The sequence below is a fragment of the Prunus dulcis genome, chromosome 3 (genome assembly GCF_902201215.1).
Source record: "Prunus dulcis chromosome 3, ALMONDv2, whole genome shotgun sequence".
Classification (NCBI taxonomy): domain Eukaryota; kingdom Viridiplantae; phylum Streptophyta; class Magnoliopsida; order Rosales; family Rosaceae; genus Prunus; species Prunus dulcis.
The window spans coordinates 7149501-7176567 of record NC_047652.1 but is presented as its reverse complement, the minus strand read 5'-3'; the positions used below and the strand labels follow the sequence as shown (position 1 = coordinate 7176567).

Here is a 27067-nt window from a genome sequence, read left to right as displayed (position 1 = left end):
TCAACAACATATACCTTGAAGCTTAGCCATTGAATGAAAGTGCTATTGTGCTTATCCTGCAGCCACTTTGTTCTCTTTCTAAATTTTGGATAAGCAGCCTTGATGTGGATCATATGTTGCCTACATGACACGAAAAATTCAAGCATTACGGTCCCAAATATATAAGATAAACATAAGAAATAATTTAAAATGGAAACTTAAAGAATAAAACTCATACGTACTCGATATAAGGTAGGATTTCCTCCGTATTCTCCAAGACATATAGATGTGCTTGATTCAACAGGTCCTGATCAACTACGCTCACTGTGCAACCTGATAATGGCTTTGAAACTCCCATCTTTTTGGCTTGAAGGCACTCCAACTGTACTAACATTAGATAAATGCAAAACTCTACCGCTTCTTCAGCTATATACCGCTCAGCAATGCAACCTTCGGGACGAGTACGATTCTGAACATACCCCTTCAGGACTTTCATATATCTTTCAAACGGATACATCCACCTAAAATATACTGGCCCACATAGACGAACTTCTCTGACAAGATGTACTACTAGATGAACCATGATATCAAAGAATGAAGGGGGAAAGTACTTTCAAGCAAACACAGAGTAACTACTACATCTTCTTCCAACTTATCTAGCTTGGAAACATCAACAGTCTTTGCACATATAGCATTGAAGAAGAAGCACAAACGAGTTATTGCATACCTTGCAAGCTTCTCCAAAACAGAACGAATTGCCACAGGGAGCAATTGTTGCATTAAGGTATGACAATCATGTGATTTAAGGCCAAGAAGTCTTGAATCTTGTAAAGATACAAGATTTTTAATATTTGAAGAATAACCTTCAGGGACCTTCATACCATAGAAAGAATTGCAAACCTCTCTCTTCTCTGCTCTTGACAAATTCCAAGGCCCAGAAGGCAAACGAGTACGTCTTTCTCCATACTGGGGTTGCAAATCAGTTTTGACCCCCATGTTCAATAAATCTAATCGAGCAGCAATCCCATCTTTATTTTTTCCAGGGATCTCCAGCAATGTACCAATGATACTATCGCAAAACATTCTTCTCAATGTGCATAACATCTAGGGCATGCCTCACAGGAAGGTATTTCCAATACTCGAGATCAAAGAATATTGATTTCTTCTTCCAACAAACTCTGTCACCATTTTCAACCATATGCAGCACTTCTTCTCCGGTTAATGGCTCGTGAGGTATGCCATATTCAGGTTTCCCATTAAAAGCTGCACGTTGCCTCCTATATGGATGATTGATTGGTAACCATTTTCTATGCCCAATGTAACAAATTTTGTGGCCATTTTTCAACCTGTGACTAGGTGTATCATCGCCGGATATTGGACAAGCTTTATATCCTTTAACAACACAACCAGATAAGTTTCCATAGGCGGGGAAATCATTAATTGTCCACATTAATGCAGCTCTGAGTGTAAAGTATTCTCCATTATGTGTATCATACACTCCTCTAATCCCAACCCACAAAGATTTTAAATCATCAATCAAAGGCTCCAAGTAGACGTCTATATCATTTCCGGGTTGTTTAGGACCGGAAATCAATAAGATTATAATCTCAATCTCTACTTTCCATATCTCTTTAGCACATTCAACTAAGCAGCATATAAATCAAGATCTTTAAATTCAACAAATCATGCTAGGAAAATCATACTCAATAAAACTTATTCAAGATCAAATAATGAAATTCATTTGCATAAAATCATTTATAAAAGAAAAGTCCACTCACTCCTGGTCCGAGTTAGTTAGACCTCCTGAAGGTCCCTCCTGCTGGTCTGCTTGGCCCTGGGTGCCTGGTTAAACCACCATGAATATTTAATTAAATAAACTGCTCGGTATAAGTATTTAGAACTGTCTGAAAGGACCGGAGACTTCACTAAGCGATAAACTTTCATATTGGTCAATACGGACCGCGTGGCGTCCACGACCTCCAATTACCAATCTGAGAGTTCCTATAGGTTCCTCACATTTAAGTAACCATGTCCTGCAAGTCTGGTCTGAATCGGACGATCGGATTAACCACGATCGTGTAATCGCATAATTTTTAAACCCTAGCCCCAGGGTTCGCAATTTCGGAGTATCCGGGACTCCGATTCACAATCCGTCGAATCCTACACGATTCTGAAATTATCTAACATAACATATCTGAAATTGAGTACGATCCAACGGCTTAACAGTATTGAACCCGGAAATCGCACAATATGGAAAATCCGTTCGAGGCTCAAACAGTATCCAAATTGGGATCTGTGAATTCCTACGCGCTCGTGACAACCCAAAGATTGCAACAAGACACAGTGTCTCTGCACTACCTTCGTCCACGAGCCGCCGCACGCGTCGGCAGCGATGGGTGTCCAAAGCGATTGCACCTCGTCGGAAAAACTCGAAACCACGGCTCCAAACTCCTATCCTAGTTCAAAATTCATACCTGGCTCGACTGAAACGATTGCCGGAGGAGGGAGATCGGCGGCTATGAAGATCGGGCGACGTCGGCCGCTTCTTCTCCAAATTCCGGCGAAACTGCGGCGGCTGGAGGAGGGAGCTGGTTGGGGTTGGAAGAGGACGTCGTCCCGGTCAGTTTGGTATCGGCCCCGTCCACAGCCGTGGCCGGTGGCCGGAGTTGCGAAGGAGAGAAGGAGGAGGCGCGGAGAGAAGTCGCGGGAGAGAGAGAGAGAGAGAGAGAGAGAGAGAGAGAGAGAGAGAGAGAGAGAGATCTGGTTTTTATAAAATCCCATTTCGAAATATTTAAGATTGTGCCACTGAGTTTCTTTTGACCATAACTCTCTCGTTACAACTCCAATTCGGGCCCACTACGTGTCTATGAACTCATTTAACGGTGCTTTACGCAACGGTGTCTGTAGAATTATCAAATTTCTTTCCGGTCAAAAAGTCAACTTTTTCTTAATAAAATATTCCAAGGGTAAAATTGTCTTTTCTCATAATAAATTACTCCTTAATTAGGAATTTTGGGTTTGGGTCATTACAATAGTGCCCAATGCCTCCACATGTGAAGCACTTGACTGATTTTCTAAAATATTTAGTGAAAGGTTTGACATCCTTGTTCCTCTCATTAGACCGATCAGTTGATGGTCTAAATTGTCTCTCACTACCAGAGCTGCCCTCTCTAGGAAACTTTCCTTTATCCCTAAGAATTCTCCTAACTTTTTTGACAAACAAAGCCATCTCATCCTCAAAACCTGAGGATTTTTCACCACCTTTCAGAGAGGAATCATTCACTCCTTGAAGTGCAACATGTTTTGATTTTTTAGTGTCATTCTCTTCCATATTCAACTCCATCTCATAGGTTTTCAATTTTCCAATGAGCTTGCCAAGCTTAATTTCATTTAAGTTTTGGACCTCCATGATTGTGGTTTTCTTTGCTCTAAACCTAGATGGTAGAACACGAAGGATTTTCTGAACAACAAGAAGCTCTTCAATAGGTTGACCGAGACTCATGGCTTCATTTGTGATCATCTCAACTCTCCCATAGAACTCAGAAATAGACTCAGTTTCAGACATCCTAAGTTCTTCAAATTGTGCAAGCACCATCTAAAGTTTTAGGGTTCTCACTTGGTCATCCCTTTCATGAACCACCCTTAGTTTATCCCAAGCCTGTTTCACATTTGGGATGTGTTGTATATGTGAAAATTGTGTGGTAGACAAGGTTGTAACTAAGGCATTTCTGGCCTTCTTGTTTGAATATGCAGCAAACACCTCAGCTTCAGTCCATTCCGACCTACGCTTGGGCACAACATTACTCTCAACAGTCTTGACAGGAGCAACCCACTCTTTTGTGAGATACTCACTTGCGTACTCATCAAGAGCATCAAGGAATATCTCAAATTTTTCTCTCCAAGTAGCGTAGTTGTTTCCATCAAAATAAGGAGGGGAGTTGCAAGATCCAGCAACTCGATCCTGTTCCATAGTGAGCACACCTAAACACCAAAACAAATCCTTGGATCTCTCTATTTGTATTAAGAGCTGACGCTCTGATACCAATTGAAAACGGTACTTAGGTGACGATGGGTAAACTTAAAAGATATTCAGCCAAAGAGGAATTCATTTGCCTTTACAGACAAAAATTCCCTTAGGTTAGAATCACATGTGGCAGCAGAGAGAGAAAAAAGAATATGACAAAAAAGTTGGTTATCCAGCTGGAAATCCTACAGAGCAAGGATGACTAGTCATACAAGAAACAGATGACTAGTCATCATTTTATGAAAACAGTTTAATGCAATGTTATGCAATGCACAATTTACCTTTGCCAATTTGCTTGAACCTCCATAGGATAGTTGTTAGTTAAGAACACCTAAAGAAGCTATTCTCAATCTAAACTTGAGCTTGATAAATAACAATAGAAATCCTATTACAAAGTTGTCAAGGGAAGCCAAAAGAAAAACCCAAAATGCATACATTAACACATCCCCATTCCGATTCAACACACTGGCTTCACCATTAACATCATCATCATCATTCACTTATTGAAATCAAAATTGAGGATGCTCATCCTTCTGCTCCCCATATCCGTCAAATCAGCGAGTTCTTGATCGACAACGACTCCAGAACACAATGTAGTGCCGTCGAGCTCGGACCCAATCGCCGAGCAAATCCTATGGATCTGAGTCCGTGCTAGGGCTCGTGCTGGTACCTGCAATGCCTCGGTGAATCTGAAATCGCCATGGAATGGAAAAACGAAAATTGAGAGAGAGAGAGAGAGAGAGTGGTGAAAATTTTTGGGGAACTCTCACTTCCCATGCAGAGATCCAGTGGCTGCTTGTTGATGGTTTTGGGTGAGTGTGGCTTTGGGTTAAATAAAAAATTATTTTTATTATTTTTTTAATTTTTTAATTAATTAAATAAACATATTTTTATTCAAGTCCCAATCCTAGTCCAGCATTATACCAAACGCTCGACAAGCCTTATTAAGTTTAGTCCAAGCCAAGTCAATCTGTGATAGTATTTAAGCTTAGTCCATGCCAAGACAGTCCGGCGTAACAAACGACCCCTAAATATTATTATTATTATTTTTTGGTCAATTCTCCCCTAAAGTTATTTTTGTTGTCAATTCTCCCCTATAAAGCTTTTGTCCTCAGTTTACAGGCTAGTCACGAACCTAAACATTTTTTAGGCATATATAATAATTCTTGTGGGGGAAAGAGCATTTACTTTCATGATAAGTCAAGAGAAAAATAAGAGTAAATTTTGACTCTCCTCAAAACAAATAAGATTTTGACACTTACGAAATTCTAAAACAAAAAGAAAAGTTATAAGAATTTTAGAAGAATGTTGCTATTTCCACTTACCTGTCATATTTCCTTACCCATCTAATCTTAAAAAAACTTAAAGACAAGTTTATTCCTTTGTAAAGGTTTTTTTTTTTTTTTGTCAATTCTCCCTTATAAAGCTTTTGTCCTCAGTTTACAGGTTCGTCATGAACCTAAACATTTTTTAGGCATATATAATATTAATTCTTGGGGGGGAAAGAGCATTTACTTTCATGATAAGTCAAGAGAAAAATAAGAGTAAAGTTTGACTCTCCTCAAAGCAAATAAGATTTTGACACTTACGAAATTCTAAAACAAAAAAAAAAAAGTTATAAGAATTTTGGAAGAGTGTTGCTATTTCCACTTACCTGTCATATTTCCTTAGCCATCTAATCTTAAAAAATTTAAAGACAAATTTATCCCTTTGTAAAATGACTTCTAAGGTAAGGACTTAATCCAAAAACCTAAACTTGCGTAACCCACCTATTTTACCATTTGACAAAAAGAAAAAAAGAAAAAAAGAAGAAAGTGTAAGGCCTCGTTTAGGATTGCTTTTAATTGCCAAAAACCTACTTCGCTTTAGGAGGTTCAAAGCAAAGTAAATTGTGCATTGCATAACATTGCATTATACTATTTTCATAAAATGATGACTAGTCATCTGTTTCTTGGATGACTAGTCATCCTTGCTCGCCAGCTTGATAACCAACTTTTTTGTCCTATTCCTTTTTCTCTCTCTCTGCTGCCACATGGGATTCTGACCTAGGGAACTTTTGTGTGTAAATACCAAAGAATTCTTCTTTGGGCAGCCGTCACTTTTGGGGGAGAAGTTTTGGAAAGTTTCATAGCAAACTTTTGCTTCTTCTTCCTCAAGAGTAACCTTCATATTTTTCATCTTTGAGTTTTCCAAATTGTTTCTTTTTGAAAACTGCATTTGAAATATGAAAACTTCATCTTGCTAGATCAAACACTCTATCATATTCATCTAGGTCAGATTCAAGATTGATTTCTTCAAGAGTATGGTTTCTTGAAGAAATTGGTCATTTTCTCCATGAATCCAAATTTCATTTCTGTATGAGTTAGAGCTTGCAAGCTAGTGCCGTGGGATGAAAGAGCTGGAGAAGGAGCTGCCATTGCCATGAAGAACTGAGCTTCAAGCTTTGCAAAGTTGGAGAAGAAGATTGCACAAAGGAGGTATTGCTCATCTTCCTAAATAGATCTAGGTTTTGCTTGAGCTTGCTTGTGTTCCTTTGTAAGAATCTTTTTCTACTTAGTGGATTGCCTGGTCGGTTGATGACCCCCAGTTTTTCCCAATGGTGGGTTTCTGGGTGAACAATTTCTGATTGCATCTCTGTAATTTTTCTGGGTTTCTGTTCTTGGTGGTTGACTAGTCATCGTATGAATTTCTGGGTTTGTGTTCTTGGTGGTTGACTAGTCATCGTATGAATTGTGGTTGACTAGTCATTGTATAAATTCTGGGTTTGTGTCCTTATAGTTGACTAGTCATCATTATCTGCTGTTTGGTGTTTACTTGATTATGATGATTTCACACACTTTCACCATAGTTGTTGCTAGCATAGGGGATGCCTAGATTGATGGGTCCTTCTGAGTGCCTAGGTTCTCACTAGTAATCTTCTAGGGTTGCAGGTACATTGTGGCATGCTCTGTGTGTATTCTTGATTGTGGTTGTTCATGCCTAGCAGTTGACTAGTCATAAGTGTACTTGGTCAAGGTCTAAAGTGTGTGAAGGTTGTTGCGTTCTTGATTGAATATCTTTTAAATTTACCCCTCGTCACCTAAGTACCAATTTCAGCTACTTTCAAAATAAGCAGAGATAAGTCTTTAATGAATTATTTTAATTCCCAAAATACCATCATAATTGTTTTTAAGTGACACTACCTCCACCTCCACATGCAACTCCACCACCACTACCACCAAACTCCACCACTACATGCTCCTCCTCCTCAACCACCTCCACCTCCACCTCCACCTCCACCTACACCACCACGCCGCCACTGCTACCACCTTCACCTCTACAACCACCATCTCCACCACCATCACTACCACAACCACCGCCTCTAGCTTCATCACCACCCACAACCACTTCCACTATCATTGCCACATTCACCTTCATCTCTTTCACCACCACCTTCACTTCCACTACTGAACTTTTATCAAATAAAGTTATTTTAGGAAATAGAAAATGCTTGAATTAATAATTAAAGGTTTAAAAAATAAGAGATATTTAGTCATATACCCATTCTTCGCACTAATATTATAGATAAACCATACACCATTTAATTTCTATAAACAAACCCAAAAAATGATAGCTGGCACAATTTAATTTAATTTTAATTATTAAATTACTTTGATGTCCCATTGAGTGTTGGGCTTTTTATGAAGTTTTGGAGTTGAGTTTGTTTTAAGAAATCAATGGTAGTTTTGTAATTTAAAAGAAGTTAAAAGCCTTTTTGTTATATTGTAAATGGGTTTTGGGTGTGTTATAAAGTCTATTTCATATATGGTTTTTTTAAAATAAAAAAAATAATTTGGGCTTCTATATTGTGTATAATAGTGAATCTAATTAAAGCATATTTTAGAAATAATGATAGGTGGAAAGATAGGATTGTGTTGTTTTAAATTGATATGATAAGTGAGAAAATACGATGGGTGGGAAAATAAAATGAAAATAAAAAGAGCAGCATTTATTTTAGAAAAAGAAATTAATAAATGGCAAAATTCCATTTATTTTTAGAACGAGCACCTCATTTTGAAGGAGTCAAGCTTTTTATAAAGAATACAAGAGATTTTAAAGGCACTGCGAAGACTACCGTAGTACCGTGTACGTTTGCAAGAAAATTTTCTGGTCAGCAAAGAAAGATTCCCTCTCTGCCCTTTGCTCACCCGATGCGTCAGCTCAGCACCAAACCTGTTGCCACATCATCTTTACATATACATGCATGAAGTCTCATAGTGCCACTTGTAAATTGCTACTTTCACAATCTGTCCCTCACACAAACTCTCACTCTGCTATCAGTCGATTTGTGTTTGAAGTTTGAAGAGAAAAATTGAACTGATTTGGTTGTAGAGAAACAGGAGAGAAAGATGTGGCATTCAAAATGTACACATGAATTAACAAAGTAAAATAATAAAATCCTAATACAAGCATATTGTGGTGGTAGTGGTGGATAATATGTTTTGATAGCTTCCTAATCCTCAACTTTAGTTATCAAAGTCTCGATGATTACCTACAAAAAAACAAATATGGTCAAATAACAACAACAACAAAAAAAAGAATGCATAATCTCCCCTAAAATTGTTATACCACGAATATAGTAATATTGGTCGCGCAAAGTTTAAAAATTATTTTTTGAAAAAAAAAAATTCCCGCATCCCATTTTTGGTACCCGCCAAAATTTTTAAATTTTTGTGCGACGAAAAATACATATTGGTCGCGCAAAGTCTAAAACAATTATATAAAAAAATTCCGGCGTCCCATTTTTGGTACCCGCTCAAATTTTTGCGCGACGAAAAATATATATTGGTCGAGCAAAGTTTTGCGCGACGAAACATATTGGTCTCGCAAAGTTTTGCGCGACGAATAAAGGAATATTGGTCGCGCAAAGTCTAAAAAAATTATTTAAAAAAAAAAAAATTCCCGCATCCCATTTTTGGTACCCGCCAAAATCTTTAAATTTTTGCCCGAGGAAAAATACATATTGGTCGCGCAAAGTCTAAAACAATTATATAAAAAATTCCCGTGTCCCATTTTTGGTACCCGCCCAAATTTTTGCGTGACAAAAAATATTGGTCGCGCAAAGTCTAAAGTTTTTTTTTTTTAATTTTAAAAACCCGCGTCCCATTTTTGGTACTCGCCCAAATTTTTTGAGTTTTGCACGACGAACTGTTGGTCGCGCAAACTTTTGAGAGACGAAAAATTGGTTCGTAGCACAATATTTATAAAAATAATTGTTATGAATAATAAAAAATAAAAATATTTTATTTTATGATTTAAAATATAATTAAGGTGAAAGCTACTTAATAAATGTATATACTATTCAATTTCTTAAGTGTTATATGTACAAAATAAATAAATTTAAAGCTACTTAATAAATAAATATATATATACACACACACACACACACACACACTTCAACGATCTAACCATAAGACTTGTTTGTATATACTTCAAGATCGTATACCCCAAAAATCACAAAAAACAAACATTCAGAGATCTAGTAACGGGACAAAACTTTTCGATAGTTATAAATGAAAAATCACGATTTAACGGTTATTTTAACTCCGATTTTGATGATTTTTTTACAGCTACACTCCTGGACCCTATATGAATACAATGACTGAATTTGATCTTCAATTTAAAACATTTGCACTAGTAGATACCACAAAATGTTATGTTATATTTAACGAAAGTTTAAATAAACTCTTAATTGTTAGTGAATATATTGTTTTGATGGCATATGCATTCTACGAAACTAGTTTCAACGATCCAACCATCAAACTTGTTTTTTTATACTTCGAGATCATATATGCCAAAAATCGGAAAAAATAAACATTCATAGATCAAGTAACGGGACAAAACTCTTCGACGGTTATAAATGAAAAATCATGATTTAACGGTTATTTTAACTCCGGTTTTGATGATTTTTTTACAGCTACACTCCTTGACCCTATATGAATACAATGACTGAATTTGATCTTCAATTTAAAATATTAACACTAGTGGATACCACAAAATCTTATGTTATATTTAACGAAAATATAAATAAACTCTTAATTGTTAGTGACTATATTGTTTTGATGGCATACACATTCTACGAAACTAGTTTCAACGATCCAACCGTCAAACTTGTTTGTTTATACTTCGAGATCATATACGCCAAAAATCGGAAAAAATAAACATTCATTGATCAAGTAATGGGACAAAACTTTTCGATGGTTATAAATGAAAAATCAAGATTTAATGGTTATTTTAACTCCGATTTTGATGATTTTTTACAGCTACACTCCTTGACCCTATATGAATACAATGACCGAATTTGATCTTCAATTTAAAATATTTACACTAGTGGATACCACAAAATCTTATGTTATATTTAACGAAAGTATAAATAAACTCTTAATTGTTAGTGAATATATTGTTTTGATGGCATATGCATTCAAAAAAACTAGTTTCAACGATCCAACCATCAAACTTGTTTGTTTATACTTCGAGATCATATAGCCAGAAATCGGAAAAAATAAACATTCAGAGATCAAGTAAGGGGATAAAACTTTTCGACGGTTATAATGAAAAATCAAGATTTAACGGTTATTTTAACTCCGATTTTGATAATTTTTTACTGCTACACTCCTTGACCCGATATGAATACAATGAAATAATTCGATCGTCAATTTAAAATATATATTTTCTAACAAAAACCCAATCCGAACAACAAGAATATATTTTTCTAATAAAAATCCGATCCGATCTAAAATAATAAATTTAAAGTTACTTAATAAATATATATACCGTTTAATTTCTTAAGTGTTATGCATACAAAATAAAAAAAAAAAATAAATTGGTTTAGGTGACAAAATGTTTGGATTACGTCATGGAAAAATTTTTAAAAAATATTTTTTTTATTTTTTTTATTTTTATAAGGACTTTGCGCGACGAAGTTTACTTTTCGTCGCGCAAAGTCACTTTGAGCGACGAATTATTTTTCGTCGCCCAAAGTCACATCGCGCAAAACAAGACTTTGAGCGACGAAGTTTCAAGTTTCGTCGTGCAAAGTGACTTTGCGCGACGAATAGTTTTTCGTCGCGCAAAATTTGGTCGCGCAAGGGGTTTTTTTTACTAGTGTAGAAAAACAGGTACATTAATACAAAACAATTAAGTTGCTTAGTGACTTGTCCAATATACAAAAGGTTATTGGAGAGAGAAGGTACAAGTAAGCAATGATGTAGGGAGAGAGAATGAGTTAATTCCACTGTTCATGCGCCTGTAACAGGACTTGAGTCACCATTAGCATTGGCCACACTTCTCAAGTGAGTTGAGGCACGATACGTAAAGTTTCGGGAATTAAAGGTCATATGATCAGTGCACCAGAGTCAATTATCTAGCCAAAATCTGAATGTAAGCCGGAAGAGTTTAAGGTTCAACTATTGTTATCTTGGCAGTTACTTCCAGAACTCATACTTCCCTAAGTTGGAAAGTTCTTTATTTACAAGAGAATAAGTCTACTCAATTATCAGCGAGCTATTCACCCCTTATGTTTTATAAAAACCGTATACTGTTGACACCATCATTCTACTATGGTTTGTGTCATTAACTTTTCTGATCTATTCTAGCATAGTTTAGAACCTGTGGGAATTGAAAAGCCAAAGAAATTAAAACAAAGAAAAACCAAATCATGAAGTCCATTTTTTTTCTTTAATAATTTTTTTCTATTAAAAAGTTTGGGGAGGATGTATTTGATTAAAAGAAGATTCGAGAGAACTTGGTTGGTGGACCTTTGAAAATCCCCTTTTTGTCAACATTTGTGCCCTCATTGTCTTGTTGGAAAATGGTTGTTGGGTCTTGACTTTTGTTTTTTCTTAACCCAAAAAAAAAAAAGGTCGGGCTCTTTTATTATGGTCATTTTATTTGTACTGAAAAGTGAGCTCAATTAGGCTCGTTTGATAACAATTTTAATTTTAGTTTTTAGTTTTAATTTATTTTGTGCTAGAGTATAGGAGAAATAAGAGTGAGAATTGGAGTCGGGATGAGATTGAGAGAGATAATGAGAAAGAGTAACAAAATTGAAAATAAAAACTTGAAAGTGAAAACAATTTCAAATAGTTTTCAGTCTTTTGTTTTTGTTTTCACTTTTGTACTCCTCTCTCTCATCCACTCCTTTCATCTTTCCTCTCAATCTCATCTTCATTCTCATTCTCACTTCCATACTCCCTCTTTTTTCTCTGTACACTAGCACAAAAAATAAAAACTAAAAACTAAAATTGAAATTATTATCAAATAAACCTTACATTTCATCTTTTTCTTAATGAAAAATCTTATATCCCATATCGAACTCTTTTATTTTCTTATTAACTTTCTCCGCACTTTGTTGGAAAAAAAAAATTCCCAAGTTTCAAACATCTGTTGAGATTTCAGTAATAAAATATCATTATTTTATATAGAGATAGATGGAGTTCCACGACAATTGAATTTGATTCTTTGACCAACCGATATGTCTTTTGGTTAAGAAGGTGAAAGTCAACCAATATGTCTTTTAGTTGAAAAGGTATAAACCAACCAATAAATCTTTTGGTTGAAATGGTACATACAAACAACTGATATGTCTTTAATTAATACATTAATTAACAACTTCCCTACTTTCAAACTCAATTGAAGAAACGATTCAAATTGAGTCTTTGTTCAACAACTTCCCAACTTTATTTAAAGAACTTGGAGAAAGAAAGAAAAAAAGGCAGTCAAAGCAGTTGAGAGGATAGGTTCTTTTTCTCACTAAAACTGCTAGTAGCCTCTTGCCATCAGAAAAATAGGCAAGGCTACCCTTAACCCATTAAAACTGCTAGTAGCCTCTTGTCATTTTTAGCTCCATTGTTGTCTCTAACAAAATAAAATAAGGTTTTAAAAATAAAATAAAAATTTATATTTTAAGCCAACGGATCTAGTTCAGTGGAAAATGACATTGATTTACATATTGATAGTCTCAAGTTTGAACCCCCATATCACCTTAGTAGTGTGTGTGAGAAACCTCATTCTTTTATAGTTTAAATTATAATAAAATAAAAGAGTAAATTTTTTTATTTTTTAAATTATTTTTTTCTCTTTTGATGGGAAGAAATCATTTTAAGAAATTAAGGGCCAGAAAAATAAAATAAAGTAAATTATATTTAGATCAAATCAGACACAGAACATGGGTTGCAAGTGACTTATCCAAACCCACCAAACTGACCAGAAACGTCTATGGACTTGTCAATTCAATCCTTAAATTTTCAAATCAATCAATCTGATTCTTAATCTTTTGGTCCACACACATGAGTTTTAAGACTGAAATGAACTATAATTAGATGATAATATCCCTTTAAAGTGGCTCATACGATGAAGGGCCAAATTGATTACGATTGATTGGTGTGTACTCTTATAAATAAAAGATTATAACCAAACTCAAAAGTAGGAATTCATAAACCACTCATTTAAAACGCCACCAATAACACCAATTAAAATATCATTATTCTACAACGAAAAGAAAAAAATAGAAAGTCATGTGGCTCATGAGACATTTTGTCTTCCACTTGTTAGACAAAGCAAAAGTTAAAGCTCAGACCAAAAAAGAAAAAGCAATTGTTAAAGCCTCACATATCTTTATCTTTTTTCTCAAATATTTTTTTTTAACCGGCGGTAGGTGATCCGGTGGGCTCTTCTCCTCCTTATAAAGCCACACTAGCAGCTATTCCATTACAAAACACAAACTTCAAAATCTCTCTCTCTCTCTCTCTCTCTCTCTCTCTCTCTCTCTCTCTCTATTTTGATCTCTTCCACTCCCACCACCCAAAAGAGAAACAAAAAAAATTCATTACCCTAAAACCAAGCTAAGTATTAAGATGCCTGCCGATAGCTCTTCAGTTTCAGGCCATGGCCAAACTGTTTGTGTCACCGGAGCTGGAGGCTTCATTGCTTCCTGGATTGTCAAACTGTTGCTAGAAAGAGGCTACATTGTTAGGGGAACCTTGAGAAACCCAGGTCACTCCAAATCATTATCTTCTTGGCCTTTGAGTTGTTTTTTTGTCCTACATTCGGAGTATCGACTTGTTATATTATGAGACTGTGAATTAGAACTGGCCATTAATTTATTTGAATTATATATGAATTTGCGGTTTTGATTCCCAGTTTGACATAACACGTATAACATATATTGGGAGACATAATTCTTCCTTGTATTGATATGTTTTTTTTCCTTTTTGGTGCTTTTCTTATTTTGGGTTGATCACAGATGACCCAAAGAATGCTCATTTGAGGGAGCTTGAAGGAGCTCAAGATAGGTTGACTTTACGTAAAGCTGATCTTCTTGACATTGGGAGCCTTAAAGAAGCCATCAACGGCTGTGATGGCGTTTTTCACACAGCATCACCGGTTACGGATGACCAAGTGAGTTTTTTTTTTTTTTGTGTCTGCTTCCTTACTTTGTTTCTTCCTTTTCCTGTTTGGTTGCTGCCGGAAAATATGTACACTTTTTCTCTTACGTGGTGGACAATACCATGCACGTGCATGCACAGTTTTTCGATCAGTTTGTGTATCCTTCAACCAAAACTATCCCGTGGTGGTTCTGGGCCAGAAACCACTTGCTTTTGTCGATTGTGATGTTTTGGCCAAAATTGTTCTCTAAGTCCCATAATACTTTCTTAAATACTATATATGAGTATTTAAAAGGTAAAAATAAAAAATAAAAAAACACTAGCTAAGAAAGGAATAGTTTGGTTTTGGTTGGGTGAAGATATTTCCCTTTTCATAATTTCTTAAATTAGCTTTCAAATTCACGTCTCACATTATAAAAGTCTATTAGAAAGTTAAGCGGCTTGAATTTTTTCCTACTATTGTAACGATATATTCATTATCTTATATGAAACAATTTACATTTTCGCTGCATGGTGTCATGATTACATCTTAACTAAAGATTAAGATAAAGAAAAAAAAAAATTAAACAAAAAGAACATGCATGTCTAGTAGTTTGGTAAAAAGCTCACATTTTAGGGTACATAACCCTAGCCGCTAAGAGAGGGAAAGAAAAAGAGAGAGGACGCTTCGGCTCCTTGATTATGTTGGATCTTCGATGTTCTTTGGTTTTTGGGAGACCTCTATCGATCTACTCTTCTTTTGGGAGATTTGTAGTCTCATATCTGGGCTAGCTTTGGTTGTGCCTCATCTTGCGTGGTTTCTGTTTGAGGTGTTGCGGCTTGATCATGGTAGATCCACTACTCATTGGTGCGTTGAGGTCCTGGAGTAACTAGGTGGTGCTCTCTATGTCTTACCCCGAAAGAATCAGTGGCGATTAATTTTCCTTTTGTCGACATCGTTTTAGTTTTTAGTATTATTTTGGTTGAGTTTGCTGGGTGTTCTTAGTCTTTTTAAGAGTTATGTCGATGCTAGTTTTTGTCTTTGATGCCATTGGACCATATCGGGGAAATTATGGCAGTTGAAAGGGGTTTTAGAAAAGTTATTTTCGAGTGTTATTCTCTTCAGATTTCCATTTTATAAATAAAAAATAAAAAATTTAAACCTAACATTTTAGTTAATTTTTTTTTGGGTAAAATTAATGAGGTTTTAAAATTACCAATTTAGGCCATACCCTAACGCGTGGATGTATTCTAGAACCTTAAAAAAAATTTCTCCAAAATGTATTCCAAATGCCTTGAAAAAAAGATATTATTGTACCTTGACTGAAAATAAAATTTGCTTATGATTTTCTACTATAATATATTATCTCTATGCTATTAAAATATTTTGAAGTGATTGGATTTGTTATTATCATTTTTTAATAGTAAATTTAACTTAACCCCTTCAAAGTAATTTTTTCAATTACAACCCATCTCTTTATTTTTGTTTGAATAATATCCAGTTTTTTTCTAAATAAAACCCGATGACTAGGATCCAACTCAGGAACTTACCTAATCAAACGAAAAATCGAATTTATTGTACTTTTTTTATTACTAAAATACCCCCAACTAAGTCATTATTATATTTTGTATATTAATATAGGAACCAACACAAAAACAAATTTCAATTTGATTATAACTAATGGCACACGTTCAATTTGAAAAGATCTTCAAATGGATGTAGGATTAATTTGGAAACTTTTTTAAAACTTAACAATACATTCAGATTTAACATATACCTAATCAGTTTATTCAATAATTTTTTTTAATTTACTTATGAAGTATACGTGATTAATTATTTATTATATTATTATTTTATAAATATAATAGCATACATACAATTTTATGTTGAAAAAATAACATACGTATTACTTCTTTTACAAAAATGAATTTACTTATTATTCAAATAATATACCCAACTTTTATAAAAGTATTTTGGATATAGTTTACCTAATAATTTCCTATTATGCAATAATATAACTTGTAATTTACCTATTATAGGTAAATTTGTAGGTAAATTGTATTGATAATAATTTACCTATTATATTGTATTGGATATACACATATTATGTTGATAATAATTTACCAATTATATTTTATTAGGACAAAATTTGAGGAATTTTTTCTTGGTCGAAAATTTAAGGATTTTTTTATTGGTCGAAATTTTTGGGATTAGAGGGAATGCCCCCCAAAAAAAAAAACCAACGTCATTGATATGCTATAAATGATGAAGTATTAATTAGAAATGAAGGACTTATTGACATGCTTGAAAACAATCAAGTTGACTTATTTGAAGCTTAGTGGCAAGCAATGTAAATATGTAGGAGTAGTATGACCTTTTATATATTTAATTTGAATTTTAATTTTATATATAGATTTCAAAATTTATGGGTTGATGTATGGACTCTGAGGTGCAGGTTTTCGAGTAGAAGAAGACAAACCTAATTTCTTTTGCTAGAATTCTCTTTCTTTGATCTCTTTTAATGGAACACATCGTTTCATTTAAGCTTGAGTTCTCCAAAAGCATGCGTTTTATTTGTAAAGCCCAAAAAGATGGGCCCTCAATAACTTTTAAATGGGACATGCATAATAACATATCTAATATTTATTAATAGGTTTTTGTTTGATTTGAGAAAAAGATTTTAGAATTCACTATTAATTGAATAGGTTGTAGTTTCTCGTGACACTTATTAACATATCTAATATTTATTAATTAATAGACCATCTTTAGTTTTTTGTCTAAATACTTTTTTTTGGGAACTTTTAGTTTTTTTTTTTTTTTTTTTTTGGGGTAAAGAAACTTGTATCTTTTTAAATGGGACCCCTCTATTGCCTATATCCAGCCCTTTTTTTAATAAGGCAATGAATGATGGAACAAATATAGGAACAAATGATGGAGCCTGCGGTGAATGGAACGAAAAATGTGATTGTTGCAGCAGCAGAAGCCAAGGTTAAAAGGGTTGTGTTCACGTCGTCAATTGGTACAGTGTACATGAACCCCACCAGGAGCCCTGATGTGGTGGTCGATGAGTCATGTTGGAGCAACCTTGAATATTGCAAGAACACCAAGGTTAGACATAATCTTATAACAATTTTAATATTTTATCTGTCCAGTATATATAGTAGATGTTTAATGACTCACAAGGGCATTTTCTGGTATTTTCTGATATTTTGAATGTTTCACCATTCTTTATCTTTTGCTTTATATATATAGATTATGCACACAAACAAACATCAATGTTTGATATATTTATCACTCATTATGTCTCATAATTAAGAACAATTATTTTTTTTTAAATACAAGCTTTGCTGTAAACAATTTAAAATTTATCTAGCTAATCTATAAGGAGAAGACTTGGGTGCAAGGGACGGACTCACTACTATGACCAATTGACATAACCCAGATCTGCCATAATTAAGAACAATTGTTTTATCCTAGGGTTTCTCTAGGAGAGTAGAAAAGGTCAAGTCGGTAGAGAAAGTTTGTGAGATTTCAAAGTAGTATTCTCTCAGGACTTCCATGATCCTGATAGTCCTACTACGTATTGTTATTCTAGTACAACAGCTATTTAAGTGGGTGCTAGATGTATTGGAGTACAGTTTGGCACATGGAAGAGATGGTGAACCATTTTGCTTCTCAATTTGTGCCGACTGAGGAGGAACAGCAACTAGTACTGGTGGTTGAGGGAGGTAATGTTGGTCTGCTTCGAACTACAAAGTTTGTCCTAGTAGGCAAAGTGCTCACGAAGAAACCTTTCAACAAGGAGGGGTTTAAGCGCACTATGGCGACACTATGGAGACCGAAGGCACGGGTGGAGATTATGACCTTGGAGGATTATTTGTTCATGTTTGCTTTCTCCTCACGACAAGACAGAGCGAGAATTCTAGGCGGGGGTCCTTGGGCCTTCAACCACTATTTGCTGGTGATTAGTGAAGAGGATGACATAAGCAACTACCTCCTCCTGATTTTGGCATCATGGAGTTGACTGGTCGTTTTCCATTGGCGACATAGGCTCAATGTTCGGCAAAAGAGGACAAAGCAACGGTCGTTTTGACACAATGGCTCCGCCTGTGAAGGAATAAGGAGGGCGACGGGTTGTTTTGGAGGGGTGACCGGTCACATTGATGTTAAATCTATTCCGTTGTGAAAAAGTCCAGAAAATTCGAGGTGCTTCGCTATAGATTCTCCTCCTATGTTTCTAAAAAATATATGTCTTGTTCTTGGAACACTACATCCATGAAGGTATATACCTTATGACTTTGAGGGTGATAACATCGGTAGCCTTTTTGATGAGGGGCATAGCCAATGAAAACACACTTTTCTGCGTGGGGATCCAATTTGTTGCGTTGGTGATTATGTAAGTGCATGAATACAATACAGCCAAAAATCCATGGTTCAAGGTTTAGGGTGGGAGGTATTTGGAGATGGTGGTGAAGTGTTTGAAGAGGAGTTTGGAAATTCAAGATTCTTGAGGGAATCCTATTTATAAGGTAAGTTGTAGAGAGGACGGCCTCACCCCAAAAAGATCTAGGCATGTTGGCACTAAATAAATATGCACGAACGACTTCCAATAAATGTAAGTTCTTTCTCTCAGTCACCCTATTTTGTTGGGGAGTATATGGACACGAGCATTGATGTATGAAGTCATGATCCTGTAAGAATTTTTTGAGATCATGATTAAGAAATTCTCCGCCATTGTTAGAATGGAGAACCTATATTTGGGCATGAAACTGAGTCACCACCATTTTATGGAACTGTTGAAACGTTAAATTGACTTCCACTTTGGTTTTGATAAGGGAAACCCAGGTAATTCGGGTGCAGTCATCAGTGAAAGTACAAACCATCGAGCTCTAACCAAAGTAGCTATTTGAGCAAGCCCCCAAACATCAGAATGAATAAGGGAGAAGGGAACCAAACTTTTATTTGTACTTAATGGGAACGGAACACGATGACTCTTAGCCAATTCACACTGGAAACTGGAAACATAAAACTGGAAAATAATGATGGGAACAACTTCTTCAGATAACCAAACGAGGCATGCCCAAGATGTTTATGCCATAACCATACTTTGTCTCTCTGCCTTTTAGAACTAGCTTCACTTGTTGTGAAAGCTTGACCAACCTTTGGTCTCACTATCCGATGCCTAGTCCAAGTAGCAGAATCTGCCTTCCCTAAAGATTCAAAAATTTCTCCAGCTTTCTTGAGGGGAGCATTAGCCTTTTCAGGATTTGAAGTGCCGTTATGGTCAGCCATAACTTTAAGGCCAGCAGCTTTCGACCTTCTTTCCCAAGTATCACCAGCTCTTTGAAACATATTGTGGCCATTTCATAGTTATCCTCTTGATAGAGCTGGATCGATGAAACAAATAAAATGGATTAGATTAATACAATTGAAAATAACGGTTATACATACACTCTGCTTTAAGGATTAAGGTAACCATGACGATGATTATGATGCTTAAAGTGATAATGAATTTGACAAATACAAAATAATATATATGCAGAACTGGTACTGCTATGCGAAAACAGTGGCAGAGCAGACAGCTTGGGAAGAGGCCAAGGAGAAAGGGGTGGATTTGGTGGTGGTGAACCCAGTTTTGGTACTCGGACCACTTCTCCAACCAACCGTCAACGCTAGCATCATCCACATCCTCAAGTACCTCACAGGCTCAGCCAAGACTTATGCCAATGCTGTGCAGGCCTATGTGCATGTTAGGGACGTGGCTCTGGCCCACATTCTGGTGTATGAAACTCCATCTGCCTCGGGAAGGTACCTTTGTGGTGAGAGTGTGCTTCACCGTGGAGACGTGGTAGAAATCCTAGCCAAGTTCTTCCCAGAATACCCAATTCCCACCAAGTAAGTACATCATTGTCCTCATCAATTTTGTTTTCTTTATTTCTTGTCTAAAAAAGATATTTTCTGAGCTACATGTTAACAACCAAGATGGGGATGAGGGCGGGAGACAGTGATGGTATCCCTATTTTGGTATAAGCGAAATGATAAATATGTTTGTTTATGCATACGTAGGCATCTCTCGTAGTGATTGATTTAGTGTTTGCTTATGGTCCATTACTTAATGTTTTTAACTTTTTATAGAATAAAGAAATTTTTGGCTAATCATTGGTTTGCTTATAGATTTTAAACTATTATTTTAAAATCTATTTACATACAATTTTTTTTATTATTTATGGATTTCTATTTTCAAACTATTTTAATGCAATACACATATTTGTATTTTTGAAAGTACTCTTGTTTTTTAATGTTGTGGGATTAAATTAATTAGTATGTCATATATTTACAGGTGCTCGGATGAAGTCAAACCAAGAGTAAAACCATACAAGTTGACAACCCAGAAGCTACAAGACTTGGGCGTGGAGTTCACTCCAGTGAAACAGTGCCTATATGAAACTGTTAAGAGCTTGCAGGAGAAGGGCCACCTTCCAGTGCCTAAACCACAAGAAGATTCCATTAAAATTCAATCTTAAATCTTGTAAGAATATTTGCAATGCGTGACCTATGTATTTGCGGCGGAGATAAACGTTGCAATGGTATTTTAATATCAGATGACAAGTTTGTAAGAATATTTCATAAATATTATGTATCACCTAACCTACATGAAGTGACTTATGTGATCAATAAATTATTTAATTAGTTTAATAAATATATTATTATTATATATTGGTCAAATTAAGAGAAGTGATTTCATAGGATATGTGAAGAGAGAAGTTTTGACCTAGCCGCTCTCTCCCTGTGTAAATCCTAAGGAAAAACTCAATAGAGGGGGGAGGAAGAAGCCTCACTGTCCCACCTACCCTTCATCTCTTATTGTTGGGTTAGTAAATAAGTCCACTGGGCATTTTGGATAAGAATCCCCTTGTGGTGATCTCTTTTGGGCCGTACTTAGATTGAAGTTCCCCTTCACCCCTTTTGGGCTATGTTCTCAATCAAATCATTTTCCCAAAACCCGCTCTCTAACACTACTCATGTTCTCTGAATTTGGTTCTACATTGTATTTGATGGTAGTTGGTAAAAATCATCCAATTGTTCTTTGCCATAGTTTTTTGTTTTCGTTTATTTATTCACTCTTATCCTCATGTTGATCGTTGTGAATCATATTTTTCTCAAATCTATTATGGATGCTGTGCTAGGTATGGCTGTGACGACACTTCTTCAGGTGGTGGTGATAGGGTTCATGTAGGCTCATGGGTCGCTTTAGAGTTTCAGTTATATTGGGTTTGTGTGTTTTGTCTGGGCTTATGGTTCATTGTGTTGAGGCTAAACTAGTGAATTTCCCCTGAACTTGTACCCAATTTTCAAGGGAAAGTGAACACGATGACTCTTGGCCAACTGTTGCGTCTACCCAAGTGCAAGTAGTCACACGTAGTAATAATCTTGGAAGTCCAAGTATCGTATCCTCAAGGAGCAGGTAGGCAAATATCTGCACACAAAGAAATAATTAAACGTACCACAATAAAAGTGACAAGCAAAATGGAAAAGTAATTTGATTTGATTGTTGTGGAAATTGAGTCTAAAATGAAATATCAATAATGGAAATGCTAAGGCATCAAGGTTCAATTCTTTAAACAAAGTATGTTTCATGCTCTTTAATCCAAATTATAACTCGATTAAAATCATCATTGAGAAACTTTAACCGGAAGATAAAGAAATTAAAACCAATTTAATTTTTCAATGTTATCTTTTATTAATGATTGTTCAGAAAATGGAATTGCTTAATATCTACTCTTTTAATTTAAAAGCATGCTAAGTCAGTTCTTAACAATGAGAAAAATATAATTGAACTCATGAAAAGATAATAGCACTTAACATCAATCAAAATAAAAGGATATGAAAATATTGAACAACCAAAAATAAAAGAATTTAGCAATTCGTACCGTATATTGGGTTAAAGAACAATTCACAAACTTACTCAAAGAACATTCCCTTTAGCCTTAGCTAGAGTTTTAGCAACTCATTACAAAGGAAAACATAAACTAAATTTTGAATGAAATAGATAAAGAAATCTGTCGTCGTGGTCCCTTGCCAAATAAGTTGATGGGTGATTTATAGTAGTCAATGAGGTGAGTGGGAAGTTAATAACTTCGTGGTGGGTGATGAAGGGTTAATTGAGGGATAAATTGGATTAAACATGTGTTGATGGTGGAGAGTTAGTGGAAAAGAAATAACGGTGACGTAAGTGGGCTTTAAATGGCTATGAATGACATGAAATAGGCTCTTTAGCTTCAACGGTTTTGTCTTCTCTTCTCCCTCATTACTTCTCTTTATAATCACAATAATCCCACAATCAATTCTTGAATAAAATCCGCCAACAATTCTCTTCACACCTAGCTTGAACTTGGACAAATGTATGTCTTCATCTTTTGGCTTTCCAACTTCCTATAGAAGATAAATTCACCTAATAAGTTCACCAAATTAATATAAAAAATTCATAAATCAAGTTGGTGAGAATAAAATGTAACAACAAGTGAAATTATATTTATTAAGCCAAAATTATATCATAAAGTCTCCAATATAATATTAAAAATATGTAATTTGAGACTCTCATCACCAACACAAAGTATCACATTGAAAATCCTCAAGACTAAAACCACAAACTAAAGATGGCAAAAGACGTCTTTGGTAGCCACAAGATGGACAGCGAGAATGCCACAGTAGAATGCGTTGTCGACGATCTTTGATAGAACCTTTGGTAAGATGAACCCGGACTTGACAAATATCATCAACATAATACAATCCCTCTCTCTTAATAGCACGGCCAATGATCTCCTTCATGAGAATATGCTGAAGAAGACTGAAAAACTGGTACATTAGTACAAAACAATTAAGTTGCTCAGTGACTTGTCCAACATACAAGAGGTTATTGGAGAGAGAAGGCACAAGTAAGCAATGATGTAAGGAGAGAGAAGGAGTTAATTCCATTGTTCATGTGCTTGTAACAAGACTTGAGTCACCGTTAGCATTGGCCACATTGCTCAAGTGAGGTGAGGTATGATACGTAAAATTTCGGGAATCAAAGGTCATATGATCAATGGCAACAAAGTCAATTAACCCGTCAAAATCTGAATGTAACCTGGAAGAGTATAAGGTTCAACTATTGTTACCTTGGGAGTTACTTCGAGAACTCATACTTCCCTGAGTTCGAAAAGTTCTTTATTTACAAGAGCATAAGTCTACTCAATTATCAGCAAGCTATTCACCCCTTATGTCTTATTAAAACCGTATACTATTGACACCATCATTCTACTATGGTTTGTGTCATTAACTTTGTGTTGGCTTGAGTCCTATTTTAGGTAGGAAATTAATATAAAGATTCTTGTAAATATTGCATTACCTGTTTTGTTAGGATTAGTTTTTATCTTTTCCTTGGGTAAGAAGGCATTGTACACTATATATACACCTCCTTTGAGAGAAGAAATATATCTCATAAATTTACCATATATCCTTATATTTGACTTGGCATCAGAGCTAGGTTATATTTGCCCTAGAATAGCCGAACGCCCTTACTGCTACAAATTTTTCAATTTTTGCCTATTATTTTGTTTTAATTCCTTGTGGTGTTCTTTGTCTCCATGAGGGATATGCAGGATTTGTTTGATGAAGATGAACAATCCAATGAGGTACCACTAATTACCTCAAGGGGTTCTGGTCAGCCTATGTCAATTGTCAATGTTCATCATGATTCTTCCGCTGCTCCTACAATTGTCAAATTGAATTGAACAACTTATTCAGTATGGTCCCAACTGCTTGAGCTACATGTTGCTAGGAAGAGAAAATATGGGTATCTGACAGGCGCTTCTGCTGCACCAGCTCTCGCAGCCTTCAATTACAATAAGTGGTATGCTAAAAACGCAATTGTGAAGGGATGGTTGATTCAATCTATGGAGCCTAATATTATGCAAATTTTCCTTCCCTACAAAACTGCCAAATATGCATGGGAGAATGTGAAAAAAAAAATACAACTCCACAATGGGCTCCCTAAACCACCTCCTTAGACAAATTTTAGGGAGGAATTGTAAAAATACAACTCCAACCATGCTCCCCATCCACCTCCTAAAATAGGGGGACCTCTAGGAGCTCCTAAATCTAAGGAAAGAGAAGGACTCTTAGTGGGTCCCTATAATTTAATGCAGCTTTATTTAATGAGTATTTCAAACCTTTATTTAATGTTAACTATTTTTTATTTTATTTTTTAATAGAGATGGACCAATCAAAAAAGAGTTATAGCATTTATGACTCCCTAAACTAGAGAGCACGATTGAAGTTTAAATTTTATAGAGTGCTCCTAAAACAACTTTTATATGTTTTTAGCTAAAATTTAACTAAAAAATAGAGAACATGATTGTGGATGATCTTAGGTATTAGTTCTGGTTGCATTAATAATTCAGGTGCTTCAAATCACATGACATTTGACCCGACAAATTTGAAGACTCATACTACTCCTAGCCTTACTAGTATGGCAAATGCGAATGGCCAATCCTACCACTACTACATTTTACGATTTGCGCGACGAATCCAATTTCGTCGCGTAGAGTTACATTTAGTCGCACGAACTCAAGCGCGATAGAAAATTCGTCGCGAGTAATCTGTGGCGCAAAGATCGTGAAGAAAGACTTTGCACGACCGATTGTATCACTCGTCGAGCAAATTTGTGCGACGGTTAACCTTTGTTACACAAAAGGTTCAGAGACGACGAAACAGTTCGTCGCACAAAGTTATGCGCGACGAAAGAAGGTTCGTCGCCACAACAATGCACGGCGAATAATATTCGTCGCGCAATACGTCTCGTAGACATTTGCGGCACCAAGAGTTCTTCGTCGCGCAATTCGTGTTTACACATATTGCGCGACGAAAAAATGTTGTCGCGCATATATTTGTGCGCGACGAAAATGTTCGTCGCGCGATACGTGCCGCAAAATTTTGCGTACGAAAAACTGTTGTCGCGCAAATATTTTTTTAGCGACGAAAATGTTCGTCGCGCAAGAATAATTATATGTATTTAAAAAAATGAATCATTTTTATTTCGTAATATATAAATTTGCGCGACGAGAAAGATTTCATCGCGCAAAATTAATATATATTTTTTTAATATTACTTTTGTTTTATTTTATAAAAAAATAAATTTGGTTTTTTTTTTTTTGGGTAATAAAATGAAACTCCAATAAAAAAAATGAATTGTAAAGAACAAATCTATTATATAAAATAAATGTATGCTGCAAGAGAAATATTTAAAAAATAATTACTAAAATAAAAAAACAAATCAAATAATGTTCCAAAATCTACATTGTCATCTGGCACATGCGGTTCAGAGGTTTGGGGCTCTACAGGGGCCGTTGTCTGGTGGGGATGCTCGGGATGGATGGGCTCGGAGATCGGCGCATCAAAATGCGGGACTGGAATGCCGAACTGTGCGAGGGACTGCAGAATGACTGATATCTGACTCTGAAGAGTGGCCACGCTGTCAAAGCAGTAACCTGACTGTTTGACTGCGCTGATGAACGGGGTCTGGGTTCCTTCCGCCTGGCATTCCCCATCCCTCGACAATATGTCCCCGGTCTCCTCCCTAGAGTCTGATCCAATGAATCCGTCAAGATCTGAAACCCAGCATCCTGTGGAGGATCCACAAACTCGATCGGAGTATCGGGAGGAAGTTGGGAGGCGGACTCCTGAAGAACCAACTGGCTCCTCTCCACCATCGTCGTCTGTTTAGCATAACATAAAATATAAATTAAAACATTCATATAATAACCTTTAAACTTGAATGCGGAACATAAGAATTAAAATTAAATAATACTTACATGAAGGGACTCGGCCAACTCATTCCCAAGTCGAACATAAACGTCGCCAAAGACGTCGATCTCTGGGAATTTGGACCCCCCTAAATTGAACAAGAGAAGAAAAATATTAGTACGAAAAAATAAATTAAGAATAATGAAATATTAAAAATTAAATAAAAATTATTTTATTATTACCTGCCGCCGTGCATCCATCCTATAGGAGAAGGGCCTGGAACCCGAATGATGGAGAAGAGTCTTCTTCTTCCTATTGCCCTTATTGACTTTGGATTTATTCTGTTGTATAAAAAATAAAACGTATTAGTTGAAATTGAAATTAAATATAAAAAATTAAAAAAACATTAGTGAGAAAAATATACACATTAGTAAGAAAAACATTAGTAAGAAATTGAATTAAATATAAAAAATTACCACATAAACGGGCGCCTGAAAATGAGCGCAGAACCACGCCCAACTATCCTCCCGCCCCTCAAACTCCTTCCGGCAACCCTCCTGAAGAGCGACTTGCGGATCATCAAACGCCTCAAAATAGTGGTCCAAGTTGCTCTTCCACTGTTTGTACCTCTCAGAGAAGAGTCTGTTGACGTACGCCAACGACTCGTCGTCCAGGTCCTCCAAGTTGTAGTTCGTCTACAATAAATTAATTACCTACATTTAAATAATATAAATATAACGTTTGAAAGAAAAAGAATGAAAAGGCCTACATACCAACAACTGGCCGCGAACCTCCGTCTTGGTCTTGTTAGGCATCACCTTCCAAGACTTCCATTGCATCGGGCAATGGCTCCGAATGACATGACCAATGTCGTGG

General features: G+C 35.7%; 2 protein-coding genes across 2 annotated transcripts in view; one reads left to right on the top strand and one right to left on the bottom strand.

The window, feature by feature from the left end:
* LOC117621323 (cinnamoyl-CoA reductase 1-like) overlaps positions 1-27067 on the bottom strand; it is a 49091-nt gene that overhangs the window by 5694 nt on the left and 16330 nt on the right. The window lies entirely within an intron of this gene.
* On the top strand, positions 13824-21017 carry LOC117621321 (cinnamoyl-CoA reductase 1-like). The gene is made up of 5 exons (XM_034351726.1): positions 13824-14035; positions 14286-14440; positions 17330-17515; positions 19950-20302; positions 20748-21017. The coding sequence occupies exons 1-5, from the start codon at positions 13897-13899 to the stop codon at positions 20929-20931; spliced, it is 1017 nt and encodes a 338-aa protein (XP_034207617.1). The 5' UTR covers positions 13824-13896; the 3' UTR covers positions 20932-21017.